The sequence below is a fragment of the Coffea arabica genome, chromosome 6e, assembly GCF_036785885.1.
Source record: "Coffea arabica cultivar ET-39 chromosome 6e, Coffea Arabica ET-39 HiFi, whole genome shotgun sequence".
In the NCBI taxonomy this organism is placed as follows: domain Eukaryota; kingdom Viridiplantae; phylum Streptophyta; class Magnoliopsida; order Gentianales; family Rubiaceae; genus Coffea; species Coffea arabica.
Genome location: NC_092321.1, coordinates 12,180,181 through 12,195,844, shown reverse-complemented (window position 1 = coordinate 12,195,844; position 15,664 = coordinate 12,180,181). Strand labels below are relative to the sequence as shown.

The window sequence follows — 15,664 nt, the reverse complement described above, 5'->3', positions numbered from 1 at the left end:
ATTACTGTAGTAATTTGATATATGTGAAGTAAAAAAGTGATTGAAAAATGTATTCACAGAAAATGTAATAATTTTTCTAATCCAAACACAATATACTACTTTTATTTGACGTGTGAGTGTATATTCATTGTAGATGGATAATAGCAATTCCAATTGCATTATTGTGGATGACGTTTTTAGTTTTCCGTGTCAAATGTAAAGACTTTATTTTAGAGAGCTTTCAAGGACTATAACATTTGACTTAGACAATCTGTAAAGCTACTAAGACAAGTACATTTTAATTGGTTTAGTTAATGCTGTTTTCTGAATTATTAAGATGCCAGTTTTGTAGGTGGTTTCAGATTTTGGAATTGTTATCGGTCGGGTCGGGTTGATTTTTTAAGGTGCGGAGGCTGAGAGGAATTTTTTTTTTTTTTTTTATCTGCAACGATAGAATTCTTTTGGTTTGGAACTTTTTGAGGTCTGATGGAACTTTTGGTGGTTGAGCTGCCAATCTGGGTTGATAATTGAAGGGTTGATAATTTTTTTTTTAAACGTGGAATCTCATTATTAAGTGGAGTATCTTTTTCTGTTTGTCGTTTAGAGGAAAAGGTAATTTGATGCTTTTGACCCAAACTGTTGAGTACAGTACTTGTCCGTCAAAGCCTAGATTGGGTTGCAAACCCAAGAAACACAATATAATTTCAGTGAATAATAAATAAATTAAACAAGACACAGAGAAAATCCACGCCTATTTTTCACGTGCTCATGCTCTCGACAATTCTGGACAAGTAACCGATTCGATGCATTGCCAAGTGTTATTGTCTGCCGCAAAAGAAACCCCATTCAAAATTGTCCCTTCCCTACCTAATTAGTGAAGCAAATGGAACCATGTCAACTACACACTGTGTAATTCCCATCTTTTGCGCAAGTTATTACTATTGGGTGGAAGCCATGGTCTTTGCGTGCACAAAGTTTAGAAGTTATACTAGTCACCACATTGTAAATAAATGATACTAGTAAAACTAAAGGATGGAGGTTGAAGGATACTCGAGTGAGCATCCAAATTTGATAGGTAGATAGGAACGTGGTGGCTTGTATAGTTCACCAACTCATCTTCAAATTGGCATCCCTATCTACCCTTTGCGTTCTTATTAACTTTCTTGCATGTTCGCTAAGTATATAGATATGGTATAAGAAAGTAGAGTAAGAACTACAAGAACAAGAGGAAGTAGGGAAGAGGAAAAAAAGAAGAAGAGGGAAGCAGAAGTTATGGCATCAAAAGATCATGAGAAAGCAGTTTGTGTTCTTGATGCATCCACCTATGTGGGCTTTTGGGTAGTCAAGAAACTGTTGCTTAAAGGTTATATGGTTCATGCAGCTCTTCAGAACAGTGGTATTAATCTCTACTTCTTTTTTTTTTTTTATTTTTTTTCCCACCTCTTGCACACACAGACGCCTAGCTCAGCCACATAGATGCGATGAAAAATCTGAGCCTTGATAGGATCTGAACATGGCTTCCAGGAGATGAAGTCGTGATGAAGAAAATAGTGGAATTGGAAAAGACAGAGGAGAGATTAACTGCTTTTACTGTGGATGTGTTGGATTACCATAGCGTGCTTGAAGCTTTGAAGGGCTGTTGTGCTATGTTTTGTTGTCTAGATATTGCAGATGGTTACGATGTAAGTTCATTCCATTTTCGTTTCGCCCCTTAATTATTCTTTTTAAGTTTTGCATGATGACTTTTCCTACTAAATATCACTGCTAAATCTTTGCATTTATAGGAGAAAGACGTTGATTATGAGGTAAGAGGTGCTATTAATGTGGTGGAGGCATGTGCACAGACAGACACCATAGAGAAGATTGTGTTTAGTTCATCTTTAACTGCAGCAATATGGAGAGAGAACATATGCTCTCAAAAGGATGTAGATGAAAGGACATGGAGTGATCAAGAGTTTTGCAGGGAAAAGAAGGTACGATTACTTTTCTTCTTTAAACTGTTTTTTAAGTACTAATTAACCATTGGTCGGAAAAGATCTAAAAATCATCAGCCAATCGTCCAAATCCCGATGATGAAACAGAGGAGATCGCCCTCCTTTTTTGATCTCACTGTACTATAGAAACATTTTACTTGAGACAGATCAATTTTGACTCTGCTGATAAACTTGCAAACTGCTATAGCCTCTCAATTTGGATTGCCCAACTGTTTTGTCAATCTTTTCATAAACTTTTTCTTTATCAAGTACGCCACCTAGGTACATACATAGTCCAAAGAGGGCACGCAAAGGAAGGTAACTGCAAAAGTTTCTTGATTGTACATAGGTTAATTACTTGCTGTAAAAAAGGTGATTTCGGTCAATTCCTTTCTGTCTCCTCCAAAACCTCCTTAGAGTGAAAAGAAAGGGGAAAATAAATATAACAAACAACAAAAGCAGCGTTCGCTTATTCCCGGTAACGAAAATAGTTAGTCTCTACACAATGGATGATAATTTCGTTTTGGTAAACTTCTCAGTTGTGGTATGCCTTGGCTAAGACTCTCTCTGAGAAAGCTGCCTGGGCTTTGGCTATGGACCGAATGCTTAACATGGTATCCGTCAATGCGGGACTAGTTCTTGGTCCTGGAGTTGTGCAATTGAATCCTCGTGTGACAATGGCATATCTTCAAGGTACATGTTAGCTGAAATTAGGAACAAAGTTGCAGACCTTTTTATGCAGAGTTAATCATCATTAGTTTCTCATCATGATATCATTGTACAGGAACTGCACAAATGTATGAGAATGGAGTCCTAGCTTTTGTGGATGTTAATTTTCTTGCAGATGTTCACATAAGAGCTTTTGAAGATAAATCCACAACTGGCCGATACCTTTGCTTCAATCAAATTGTGAATACTGAGGAGGAAGCTGTCAAACTTGCAGAAAGCTTGAGCCCTTTAATATCCTTACCTCCTAGGTACTGAAATATCAGAGGACTCATTCGACGAATAAATTTCTGAATTGACTGGGAATAAATGATGACTTCCAGTATAAATAATAGGTTTATTATGCTCCTGGGAACGACAGTATCAGCCCAAGTAGAACATCCGAACAATAAACTTCAGCAAATATCAACAACATCCACAGTATCTGTTATCCTTCAAAATCAAAAGCTACAAATTAATGATTCCTATTTACCAAACAAAGTTATGAACCCTGTTACTGACTTGCCCTTCTCGGGAATAAGAAAGAATAGAGAACCAATGACAATTGTTGCATATGATGTTGCTCATATCAGTTTCTCCTCTTTGTTTGATAATTACTGGCAGATGATTCACTTTTTGTTCATCTGCCTTTGTTATATACGCATTCTTATCTGTTCTGAAGCTGAAGCTTTGAGCTTTTTGACTGGATGGATTGGATGGCAGGTACAAATTTCAGGAGGGTGAAGTTGAAGAATATGCAGAGAGGCTGAGAAATAACAAATTAAACAAACTAGTTGAGGGAACTGCTGCTTGCTGCTGAAATCTATAGTCATCCAACTCATGTTTCTTCTTGTCATGTATATATCTTATTTTAAATAAAAATGTGACAGAAGATTGAGAGAATCAGATTTTGGACAGGCTTCTTTTCCTTTTCATTGGTTTTTGCCATAAATTGGAAGCATATCATTATTTTTATGTAAACCATGTTAAAGTTTGTAGTGTATTTCACTCATTCCCTGTCAAGGACAAGGATCTTGCTGCTTTGCTTGGACCTTTTTTCAATATTAAAGTTTTACTTCTAAGAAATTACTCTTCATTATTGGAAGTATAAAAATCAAGGAGATGAGTTAAAAATGAAGCTTATGATTTCGGATTTCCCTTAGAATTGAAGCTTTACAGCATTACAAGCATAACGCGTCTGCAGTGCCCCAGAAGTCTGCTTTCCAGAAATGGGACGAAGTCTTGCATTTGGAAATAAAATTTGTCAATTTATGAAAGCAAAATTCTTGGAAGCAAGTTTTGCTAAGATTTTAAAGACAGAAAAGGTGCAAATGAAGAGGAAAAATTCAGGGTTAATTACACTTTACCCTCCTAAACTTGGGGATGAGTAACACTTGGCCCCCCAATACTAAGGAAATATACACTTCACCCCCCATGTTAACAATTTCAAGATTCTGGTTGACATCACCAATTTCTATTCAAAAACTAATCCCAACTGAAATAGGCATTAAATAAACATTCTAAGTAATTAGAAAGACATTGGCTACCATGATTGCAAATAGTTATGTACTTCAAACTTGTCCAGGAATGGATAATGAAATATTAGTTTCCATGTTCCAACATATTACATCCTTATACTATACAAGAATGCGTTGAGGTCAAAGGCGGGTTTGAATTTCAACCGCATGAATAGGAGCTTTTTGGAAATATGGATTGTTGTATAGTTTTTTTAAATCTTTTGGTACAATTGAGAGCAGCATATGTTTAGATATATTTAATGAAATGCCCTCATTTTAGTACATTTAAAATTTCGATTTATGGAGACATCTAGGTATTTCTGGAATATGAAATTATTTTACAACCATTTTTGCATCGAGTACAGCTCATATAAGCTTATGTGTTGGTGTAATTACGGAAATGGTGTTATAGATACATTTAATTGAAGTGTGGCTTTTGTTGTGCAATTAACACAAAAACAAATTAACACGTTGTTATAACTAGCCGTTGGAGGATATTCTTTTGTCTGAAACAACTTATGTCTCCTCTTGAGTAATTTTCAACTGACATTTGTAGGGATCTTTTGGGAATGATAAAATTGTAAAAATATTGATAAAGTAAAGTGTACAAGTGTATGCTGCAATCAGAATGTACTATTATTAGTTTTGTTATATTTAATAACTATTTTTTTCCAGAATATATTTATTATTTATTCAATGAAAAATCTTTTTAATTACACGCACCAAACACCGGCATGATATGCGGGCACTCCTCCAAGTATACCATAGATATTCATCAATATAACCAAAATAATATTATTGTGACTACGGCTTTTAAAGCATTCCAAAAGAGGGAATATTATCCCACTTGATTGGCAACTGAATTAACAAAAACAAGTTTCATACTAAATTGTACAAAAGATATTGTTTAAGAACAAATTTCAGCAATTCAAAAGTCAGCGGCATCATTTTTCAGGTTGTTTCTCTATTCTTTTCTCGACAAATAGGATGGTTCATCCGTTAATCTCCCTGTTCTTTTTTTTTTTTTTTTAAATCACATGAGTTTCTATTATTAAGGTGCTAAAATTTCCATCAAATGGACTTGGTAGTCTATATAGATAATATGTATGGGCATTAATGCCAGTTCACCAAATTTTTTTTATGGAGTTCTAAAATCTGATGTCATTAGGGGGTAAACTGTATATATTCTGAGTTTAGGGTGGTAAAGTGTTACTTACCCCAAGTTCAAGGGGGTAAAGTGTAATTAACCAAAAAATTTAATTATCTTGAGCACTCAATTTCCATTAGTCATCCCAAAGTCCTCTAACTGAGCATCAATTCAATTGAGCCTTAAAACACAGACAGTGCATCCAGTCAAATCTTGAAAACTAAAATGACCATAATTTTGAGAAAATAGTTATGATAGCCTGAATTGGTTTTTCCTTTATTTTTTTCATTTTTCTAATTTATGTGCAAATGATTTATTTTATAATCCCTAAAATAGCCTCAGGAAAGGCGGTTTGTTTTCATGCTGTCCTCGAAACGGAATAGTCTATTTCTTTCTCACACATACTCACACGCGTGATATTTCATTTCACATGCAGAATTTTCCCAAGAAGCTCTCGATTCACAGAAATGGCGGAACAGGAATTGCGAGAAATTGAGGACAGCCCACTTGAAGAAAACTGGGAAGAGAGAACTCTGAGCCTCCTTCATGACTCCAAGATTGACAATGGTTCCGAAACTTACATGCTTTTCTGTGCACTTAATTGATCATGTTTTGCTCTCACTAAATTTCATTTGCTTAACACCTTTCTTGAATACTACACAGATTTTTCAACTGCTAAAGTGGGAAAGAGAGGAAGTCGGAAGCATTCTGTCAAATGGATGATGAAAAGACCAATGGCTCTCCCAAGAGTCATTCTTGAGCTGCAAGATGAACATTTAAGAGAATCTGCTCTGCGTTGCATTAGCAACTTCCTTCTTGAGGTGACATTCTGCAGTTCTGGTCTTAATATGTAATCAATTATGATCTTTTCTGTCTTCAATTTCAAGGACGCAAAGATGCACACAAGAATGTAGTTTATCTCCGTTTCGTCAATACATTTCCGTGAATTTTAAATTTGAAGATGACTTACTTCGTATCTTTTAAGAACGATCCTGGGATTGGGTATTTGTTACTTAGATTCTTCAACTTTTCTTTATTAATTTGGCCAGTTTGGTGTGGGATTTATGTAAATTTAGTTCTTAATTTTGGTATCGGTGTTTTCTTTCTGAATTTTGTTTTGGTTGGTGGTATTATTTCACAGAAAAGAGATGTTGATCCGGAAAACTACCTCAGGACTGGCCACATGTTGTACTTTTCTTGCAGCACTATGACTCTGTTGCTACAGGTGTAGTCTCCCTTCTAACTCCATGCTACAGTTATTATGCTTCAGTTTTCCCATATGATCATCTCAAAAAGAAGGAAAAGAAATGGTTTTAAATCCATGCTGGCTGGAAAAAAAATTACAAAAGAATAACAAAGAAGCTAAGGTAATAGTTGTTTGTGTTTATTACCCTTTGGTTCAACATATTACAGGAAATCTGGAGTTCTAAGTGTAGGTTCAGGAGAGTATTCTGAGATTGGATAACATTTCTTGATTGCAGTGGAATGCAGTGTTTAACATATCGTTGATTGTACCCTTAACTCATAATTTTTTTTTGAAGCAGGAAGTGCAGACATTTCTTAGACTGATGGCTGATGACTTTCTTACCATAAGGTCATGCAAGCGTCTCATCAATGTACTAACTCTTTTCCAGGTTGAAATATTACTGCACATTCATTTTGTGACTTCATCATTTATTTCAATTATCGAGTACTAGCTTTTGAAATCTTACACTTCAACTGCAGTGCATTGCAGCTAACGATGAAACAAGACTGAAATTTGTTGAGTGTAAGAAACTTATTGCTGCATGTGTGATTTACTTCTGAATATCATCTATAAACAAATTTGCTTACAATTTATAGTTATGCATGACTGAAAATTTGTTGCATGTTTCTTGCAGCTAGTATTCCCAACTTTCTGATGCCTTTAATCCTGTTTAAGACGTCAGTTGAATTGTTTGAGAATGTAAGAGCAGTTGCCTTGTCAGTTCTTGGCATTTTGTGCCAGGTACATCTATCAGATAGACTCTCTGGTTCTTTAAGTGTAATTGCTTTTAACTTGATGCGGTCTGAAAACTAGCTCCTTCTCTTTCGTTTGGATTTTGAAGGCCGGAGAATCCGAAATCGTCCACTGGGCTTTAAGAAACAATGTGGTTGAAATGTCTCAGGCGGTCCTAGAAATTGGAAATGAACTCTCCAAAGTGGTGAGCCATTAAGTACCAATCATTTATTGCGTTTACATATTTTCATTCTCCTTTGGTCTTGGCTTATTGTGGGACTGGGTAAATGGGAAACTGGGAGGAGGGTTCTGGTTGCTTCCACTTCGTCAGATACTGCACTGTTTAATAAACAGAGTTAGGCTGGACAGCTTGTTTGGTCATCCACTTTTAAATGCAACAGCATGAAATTGTTACTTTTGATGTTTTTCGCATCCAAATTCTAAGTGGAAGTTCTGAACAGTTGGTTGTACAGTAATGTGTCTTTGTAGTAAATTTCTGAATGCTATTGAAGAAATGATTCTGTCAATGCAATACAAATGAATCCAGATTCCCGTTATCTTATCCTATGAACTTAAAGTGAGTTCATTAAGTATCATGTATCGGTTCAGTAAGTCCAAGATGCTGAATAGTTAAGATAACTAGTTTATGACACTTATCTAGGTTCAGTATAGAAGAAAAAACACCGTGATAGATTTCAAGGGACTCTTTACAATTCAAGTTTAGCTGCAGAAATATGGCCAACAATTGACCAGAATGTCTTGCTCATAAAAGCTATCAGGAAATTACACATCTGAACTTTTGGGAAATTGGCCACCAGGGAGAACTTTGTGTTTATACTCTCTGAAATGTTGGCATCTGCCCATATCATTTATTATATTTTCTTCAATGCAGCGAATCGTGATGCACTCGGTTAATATTTCTCTATTGCAGGTTGGAATGCACATCATTGAATCAATACTAAAAGACAGTACAGGAATATCCTGCATCTGCAGTTCATCTAACACTTGTCTACTGTACAGATTAACTAGGACTTTGGACCATTTGGTAATGCCTAGACCTATCCTATTTGGCAAATGATGGCTGATTTAAATTCATAGTTATCTCATCTTTACTGTCCTTTACTCGAATTTTCTGTGAAGATCTCTCTCTTGGCATTCGACCCAGAATTTTCTCCTCGGCTCCTATTTCACGCTGTTCGATGCTGCGTCCTTCTCTGCAGTCGTGCAAGGTAAGTTGCTGTCAAGAGCAATTGAAGCGTTAGAGAAGTGTTTGCATATCATTTCAAGTGATTAGTCAAATTATTGCATCATATCTTCTTTTTTTTTTTTGAAGACTTACTGCATCTATATGAGACCTGGACAGTTCTTAAACACTTCCAGCTTATATAGATCCTAAGTTGATCATTTCTCAGTGAATTTTCCCGCTGGCTTTTCATTCTACAATTAACAGAGGACTAAATGCTGTAAGAAAGAACCTGTCGAGGCACCTCCTTTGTGGAACTTTTGAAAATGAAACCGAGGTATGTGATTCCAACTCATTTCACCATCGCTTTGTTATCAGTTTTCCTGTCTTAACCTCTTGGTAGGACTGATAAGACTCTATGAACTGTTGCCAACTGCGATTAAATCCCGTCTCAGTTGTGAATTTAATTTGCTTTAAAATTTGATGAATATCAGAAATTCCCGATCATCAAAAGTTTGGTTGAGCAACTGCTTCTCTTCGTTGGAGGAACTGAAGATCACCGCTTGCTTTCTCTGCCTGATGATACAGTGTTTCATCAGCCGTAGTTGTGATCAAGAACTTCTGATTCTCATTAAGATGAAGAGCAAAGCAATAGCTCCTTACTTTTTTTCACTGGTGTAAATTGTCATGGCGTTCACGTCTATCAATTCCATATTCCTTTCTTGTCATTAAAGAAGGGATTCGTGATTCAAGAGTATCCATTCGTGAACAGGAAATTCATGAAGAAAAACTGCTTTTGGATGCTAATATTGATCTCTTCATAGCTTTGACAGTACATTCTTGTCCTCCCTCTTTATCTTCTCTTTAAAATTTCTCAACACGACTGCCTACACTGTTGATTTTTTACCCAGTGCAGATTTTGCATTCCACCCAAAAATTCTTTTAACTTTTTACATGAAGCAAACCAGGAGAGCATTAGGGAACTGAAAGAGGACAAAGTAGACTTCATCAACATGCACTTTATAAAACTATTCCAGGATGCAGCTAATTCCATCTAAATGACTTCATTAAACATACTTGTAAAGCCAGTATCATCCAAGAACTTCTTAGCATTAGATTGACACTTAATACTAAGAAAATTACACTTTATTCAATACTAAGAGATTGACACTTAATACTAAGAAAATTACATTTTGTTCAATACTAAGTTGAAACGTTAGAATATAGGGCACATTACACTTTACCTCCCTGTGGTTTGGTGTTGTTGTACATGATCCCGCTATAGTTTCAAAAGTTATACATAACCTCCTCATGGTTTGGATTAAAGTGTCAAAGTAACGGAATTTGCAATTCATAACAAAGTCACTTAAAATGTTAAAATACCCCTATGTAAAGTTAAAAATTATTTATTAACTACAGGGAGTTATGTGTATATTTTGAAAATTATAATAAGATTATATGGTAAAACATTAAATCGTAAGGGGGTTATATGATAAAATATAAAATCATACGAGGTTAATGCGTCATGTATATTATGTTTATATATTTTGGTTACTTCAGCCATTTTAATTTTTAAACAAGGGTAATTTCAACATTTTAAAAGGTTCTGTTACTAATGATCATTTCCGTCACTTTAACATTTTAATACAAAACATGATGAGGTTATGTATAGCTTTTGAAACCATACGAGAGTTGTGTACAAAAATACTAAATTATAGGGGGGTAAAATATAATTTGCCCTTAGAATATATTGTTTCCAAGACTCTGAGACCAACCTTCGGATGATCGGCCTCTTTGATTTTTCTTAAGCAACATTAATTATATAAATATAAAGTTGATCTTTATTCAAGTTGAAAAGTTCCAAATCAAATATATATGTGTGTGTGTAAGAAAATAACAATAAGTTCCGACTTAAGACCTTAACTAATATAACTTATTTTCATCTAATAACAACATGCAACATTTTTTTTGGTTTACAAAACAATAAAAAAAATCTGCAATTTTTATTGTGTGAAATCCCGGAACTAGCCTTGGTAGCAGTTGGTTTGTTTGAGTGGGAGAATAACGAAATAACTAACTAACGATCCCGCTCTGATTAACTCACTCTTTAAATAAAGAAATCCTGTACTTCTCTCTTCACCTCTTTCTCTTCATCTCTCCAAAGCTTTCAGAGAAGTGTTTAATCAAGAGAAATGACGGACCAAGAAAATCAAGAAATTCTGAAGAACCTGCATCAAGCTTTGCAACCCATGATTCTTAAGCTTCGAGATCGAAAAACAAGAGCATCTGCTCTTTCTTCCCTTGCTAATCACCTTCAACAGGTTCCAATATTCTTCTCTTAACTGTCAAATATTGAGTGAAATGTTTGTGTGTGGATTCAGAATATGGGGTAGTAGCTCAAGGAAACTCGTTTTTGTTGTCTTTTATGGAATTTCATCAGTTGGGAATTGTCTCATTTGTTGGGCATTCAGAATATAGTGTTCATCAGAAATTTATATTTTGAACCATTAATTAGTAACATGTTCTCTAGCTTTATAGTGAATCCTAAGGGCAGAGTTGGGGGATTAGCTCTTTTCTGGAAGGAGGGAGTGGTGTTACTGGATGTGCAGGGTTCGGATTGGTATATTGCTGCGAAAGTAGTGGATAATGAAACAAATGACAGCTGGTGGTTTGTAGGGGTGTATGCTAGTACGGAAGGTAGAGTTAGGAAACATCAGTGGGAATTCATTGAGGAGAAAAAACGAGAATGGGGTGAGAAATGGGCTGTGATGGGAGATTTCAATGACATTTGTTCGAATGGAGAGAAATGGGGTGGGAATGAAAGATCTGAGGGAAGTTTTAGGGACTTTAAAGGTTTCATCTCTGAGAACGAGCTAGTAGATATTGGTCTTGTGGGGGTTCCATGGACTTGGTGCAATACATGGGAAGGGGAAGGGGAGGTTAAGGAGAGGTTGGATAGATGTTTAGGGAGTGTGGGTTGGGTGCAAGTCTATGAAAAGGTAACCTGTGAGCATATTGGAATGGAGGCTTCAGATCACTGCCTACTAATGGTGGACACAAAACCGCAACAAAGGAATGGGAGGAGACGTTTCTTTTTCGACCAAAGGTGGGCAAAGGACAAAGCAACTGTGCCTGTGATTCGCACAGCGTGGGGAAAAGAACAAGATGGATCCAGGATGTATAAAGTTATAAGAAAAATTAGGGAGTGTAGAGTAGCTTTGATCGAGTGGAACAGATCAACAAAAGGTAATGCAAAGCTGAAAATCCAGGAAATTAAGGAGCAATTGAAGGTTGCAAGAGAAGCGGGTGAGCTGTGTAACAAAGGAGTCATTGCAACTTTAAAATTTCAGCTAAGTAAAGCTTACAAGGAAGAGGAGCTATATTGGAGTCAGAAGTCCAGAAACAGATGGCTCAAGGAGGGAGACAAAAATACGGCTTTTTTCCATCAAAGTGTTTTAGCTAAAAGGAAACGTAACAGAATCAGTGTGCTCCAAAAGTCTGATGGGAATTGGTGTAGGAGCGACAAGGAAATTGAGGAGGAAATGTGTAACCACTACAATGAACTTTTCATGTCCACCAATCCCACAGAATTTGAGGAGGTTTTACAAGGCATACCGTGTACTATTTCCAATCTCATGAATGCTCAGTTGATCAAACCTGTGGACGAGGGGGAGATTAAAAAGGCCATTTTCTCTATGTTCCCCAACAAAGCTCCAGGTGTTGATGGTATGTCCCCGTGTTTTTTCCAATCTTACTGGAACATTATAAATGCTGACATTGTCCATGCCATTTCTTCTTTCTTTCATACGGGTAATCTGCTTAAGGCCATTAATGAGACCATCATTTCCTTAATTCCAAAGGTTGATAATCCTGTGATGCTTGCTAACTTCAGGCCTATTAGTCTTTTGTAATGTCTTGTATAAAATCATTTCCAAGATTTTGGCCAATAGACTGAAAAGGGTCCTTAAGCATTGTATCAGTCCCTCACAGTCTGCTTTCATTCCTGGCCGGCAAATCTTAGACAATGTTATTATTGCGCATGAACTTTTGCATTTCCTTAAAAGTAAGAGAGCTGGTAAGGTAGGTTTCATGACCCTTAAACTTGATATGTCTAAAGCCTATGATAGAGTGGAGTGGAAGTTTCTTGGTAGAATCATGATGCAAATGGGTTTCTGTCCCACTTTTGTTCGTTGGATCATGACCTGCATTTCCACGGTTGCTTACTCTTTTAATTTAAATGGGCAGAAAGTGGGTAGTGTGAAACCTTCTAGAGGGATTAGACAAGGAGATCCCTTATCTCCTTACTTATTTATCATCTGTACGGAAGGGCTTTCAAACCTGATCAAGAAAGCTGTGGATAACAAGCATCTAACTGGAATCAAAATTTGCAGGGATAGTCCTATGGTTTCTCATTTATTTTTTGCAGATGACTCCCTATTGTGCTGCAAAGCAAGTAAAAAAGAAGCCCAAAAGCTTAAGGAGGTTCTCAGGATATATGGACAAGCATCCGGGCAGGTTGTTAATTTTGATAAATCTGCTATGTTTTTCAGTAGAAATTCTCCCAAGAGGATTAGAGGGGAAGTCAGTAAAGTGCTGGATAATATGAAGGAGGCGAATAGTGGTAAATATCTAGGCCTTCCGATGACAATTGGGAGAGATAAAAATCAGGTTTTTGGCTTCCTGATGAACAACATTATCAGTAAGCCCCAGAGTTGGAAACAAAAATTGCTCAGTCAAGGGGGTAAGGAAGTTTTGATCAAAGCAGTTATCATGGCTATGCCAACGTACATTATGTCCTGCTTTAAATTACCCAAGGGTCTGTGTAAGGCTGTTAGTGCTAAGATTGCGAGGTTCTGGTGGGGTGGTGGGGAACAGGAAAATAAGGTGCATTGGGTTAGATGGAGTAAGCTGTCTGAGGTGAAAGGGAAAGGGGGTATGGGTTTTAGAGACCTGGAAGCTTCTAATTTGGCTATGCTTGCAAAACAAATTTGGAGAATTGTGATTAATCCAAATTTGTTAGTAAGCAAAGTCTTGAAGGCCAGGTACATGAAGGAGGAGGATTGGTTAGGACAGCAACCCCCTAATAATGCTTCATGGTGCTGAAAAAGTATGCATAAGGGGGGGGAATTGCTTCAAAAGGGGTTATGGAAAAGGGTGGGGGATGGGAGGTCAGTGAGGATTTGGCAGGATAAGTGGATACCTGGGTTGGTGGATGGAAGAGTTCCCACGGCTAGACCAGTAGGTTGTCATCTAGAGTTTGTTAATGAGCTTATAGAGGGAGGGAAGTGGAACATTGGTCTTCTGCAGCTTTGGTTTAATGAAGATATAGTAAACCAGATTTCTAATATTCCTCTTAGCTTGTATAACAGAAAGGATAGATTATTCTGGAAACACAGCAAGTCTGGAATCTACACGGTGAAGACCGGATATGTGATTGCCAAGGAGGAAAAGGAGGTAACAAATCAAAGGCCAGCACCTAATCCGGAAACCAGTTGGGAAATAAGAAAGCATACAGTTTGGAAAACCTTGTGGAGCCTAAACATTAAGATGAAATTGAAACATTTCCTATGGAGATGTCTACAAAATGGTTTGGCCACTAAGGATGCTCTCTATAAAAGGTTTGGCATAGGGAACAAGTTTTGTCACTGTTGTGGGGAGGACATGGAAACTATCGAGCATATCTTCTTTACCTACCCAACAGCGCAAGTAATATGGAAGATTGCACCTGTTCGGTGGGAAGGGCTAGCTAATCTTCAAGGCAACCTGTGGAGATGGTGGGAGGCGGTGTTGCAAGCAGCAAAAAAGTCTGAAGGTGTGGGCAGAATCCAACTTACAGCAAACATATTATGGCAAATCTGGAAAGCAAGAAACAATGTTACTTTCCAGCAGGAGATAACTGATGCAAAGAATATTGTTGACAAGGCACAACAGGAATGGATCGAGTATGAGGCAGCAATGGAGTCAGACACGGGTCCAAATTCTGAATCAGAAAAGACAACACCAATCCAGCAGCGTTGGGAACCTCCAAAGGAAGGAACAATAAGGATCAATACGGACGCTACCATCTCGGCTAAAATGGTCAGATCAGGTCTTGGAATCATTGCAAGGAACTGGCGCGGAGAAGTAGTGAGAGCAAAAGGAATTACTGCGAGGAGGAAAGGAATTGCAGCCACTGAAGAAGCTCTAGCAATCAGGGGGGCGCTTGAAATGGCTCAGATTGCAGGATGGACAACTATAGAAGTCCAATCTGACTGCAAGCATGTAGTGAGCCTCATTAACATGGACAATGGACAGGATTGTAGTCTCCAAACAATCCTGGATGACATTGACGTTCAGAAAGGAAATTTTGAAAGCTGCACGTTCACTTTTGTACCTAGAACGGTGAATCAATGTAGCCATGAATTAGCACAATTTGCAGCTAAGGCAACTAGAGATTTTGAATGGGAAGGTTCTTTCCCAGCTTGGCTTTCAAGTCTAGTTAGGAAAGATATGGGGGTAGTTACCCCTTTTTGTAATTAACTCTTGAATTTTCAAGGGGTGATAGATATATATATATATGAAGTTATCGTTTGTAAAAAAAAAAAAAAAAAAATTAGTAACATGTTCTCGGTTGATTTTGTACAGCGTCTTTTCTCGTTGAATTTAGTGGGATCGTTTTGGTACTCAATCTCGTTTTGACTGGAATTTTGATTTTTGCAGCTTGTTACTAATGAAGAAGCAGAAATCTTCAATGCTACTTGTATTTTTTTGTTCTATTCTGACCAGAAAATGGGTATCTTGGAAGAGGAATAACTGTTTATTCCTAGTATTCAATGCATGCGTCACTTACTTTGTGATCATGTAGATTTTTCTGTGTAAATTGAAAAGAATGGTTTAGTTATGACAATGAGATTTGAAGGTTTTACTAATGAAGATTACAGAGTATATTAGTTAAGCACCAAGATGCAAGAAATTGAGATATGTTTATTAGATTTCTTGTTCAGCTTTCTTATATTCTGAAGATTGGAATTGTCAGAACCTTGAAACAATTAATCTGCACGTCCCCCATTGTTAGTTTGTATTTTCTATCCAAATGAATAAGGGATATAACCACGTTTGCAGAATTGAAGCCATTATTAATATCAACTGAGAATCTGCAAAAACATTATCTGTCTTTTATCCAGTGGCGAAGATTTCCAGTTT

The 15,664-nt window shown here is 36.9% G+C and overlaps 3 protein-coding genes across 5 annotated transcripts; all 3 read left to right on the top strand.

Annotated features, from left to right (window-relative positions):
* Positions 1-989: 989 nt before the first annotated feature.
* Positions 990-3,743, top strand: LOC113694795 (cinnamoyl-CoA reductase-like SNL6). Of its 2 annotated transcripts, none has more exons than XM_027213667.2 (6): positions 990-1,375; positions 1,484-1,661; positions 1,764-1,952; positions 2,492-2,645; positions 2,737-2,929; positions 3,381-3,743. In XM_027213667.2, exons 2-6 carry the CDS (start codon positions 1,518-1,520, stop codon positions 3,475-3,477), a joined length of 777 nt encoding a protein of 258 aa, XP_027069468.1. In that variant the 5' UTR covers positions 990-1,375; positions 1,484-1,517; the 3' UTR covers positions 3,478-3,743. The 2 variants fall into 2 exon arrangements, with proteins under 2 accessions (XP_027069468.1, XP_027069467.1); XM_027213666.2 differs by having other exon boundaries at positions 998-1,375; positions 1,504-1,661.
* A 1,422-nt stretch (positions 3,744-5,165) lies between these two features.
* Positions 5,166-9,289, top strand: LOC113696379 (uncharacterized). Of its 2 annotated transcripts, none has more exons than XR_011817300.1 (11): positions 5,166-5,888; positions 5,985-6,142; positions 6,463-6,546; positions 6,866-6,955; positions 7,047-7,089; positions 7,202-7,308; positions 7,409-7,504; positions 8,231-8,344; positions 8,440-8,528; positions 8,633-8,819; positions 8,977-9,053. XR_011817300.1 is itself a non-coding variant. In XM_072056415.1 (11 exons), exons 1-11 carry the CDS (start codon positions 5,789-5,791, stop codon positions 9,085-9,087), a joined length of 1,062 nt encoding a protein of 353 aa, XP_071912516.1. In that variant the 5' UTR covers positions 5,166-5,788; the 3' UTR covers positions 9,088-9,289. The 2 variants fall into 2 exon arrangements, 1 of the variants encoding a protein (XP_071912516.1); XM_072056415.1 differs by having other exon boundaries at positions 8,750-8,819; positions 8,977-9,289.
* Positions 9,290-11,001: 1,712 nt separating this feature from the next.
* Positions 11,002-12,393, top strand: LOC140009731 (uncharacterized). The gene has a single exon (XM_072056016.1). The coding sequence runs from the start codon at positions 11,002-11,004 to the stop codon at positions 12,391-12,393; it is 1,392 nt and encodes a 463-aa protein (XP_071912117.1).
* The last annotated feature ends 3,271 nt before the right edge of the window (positions 12,394-15,664 follow it).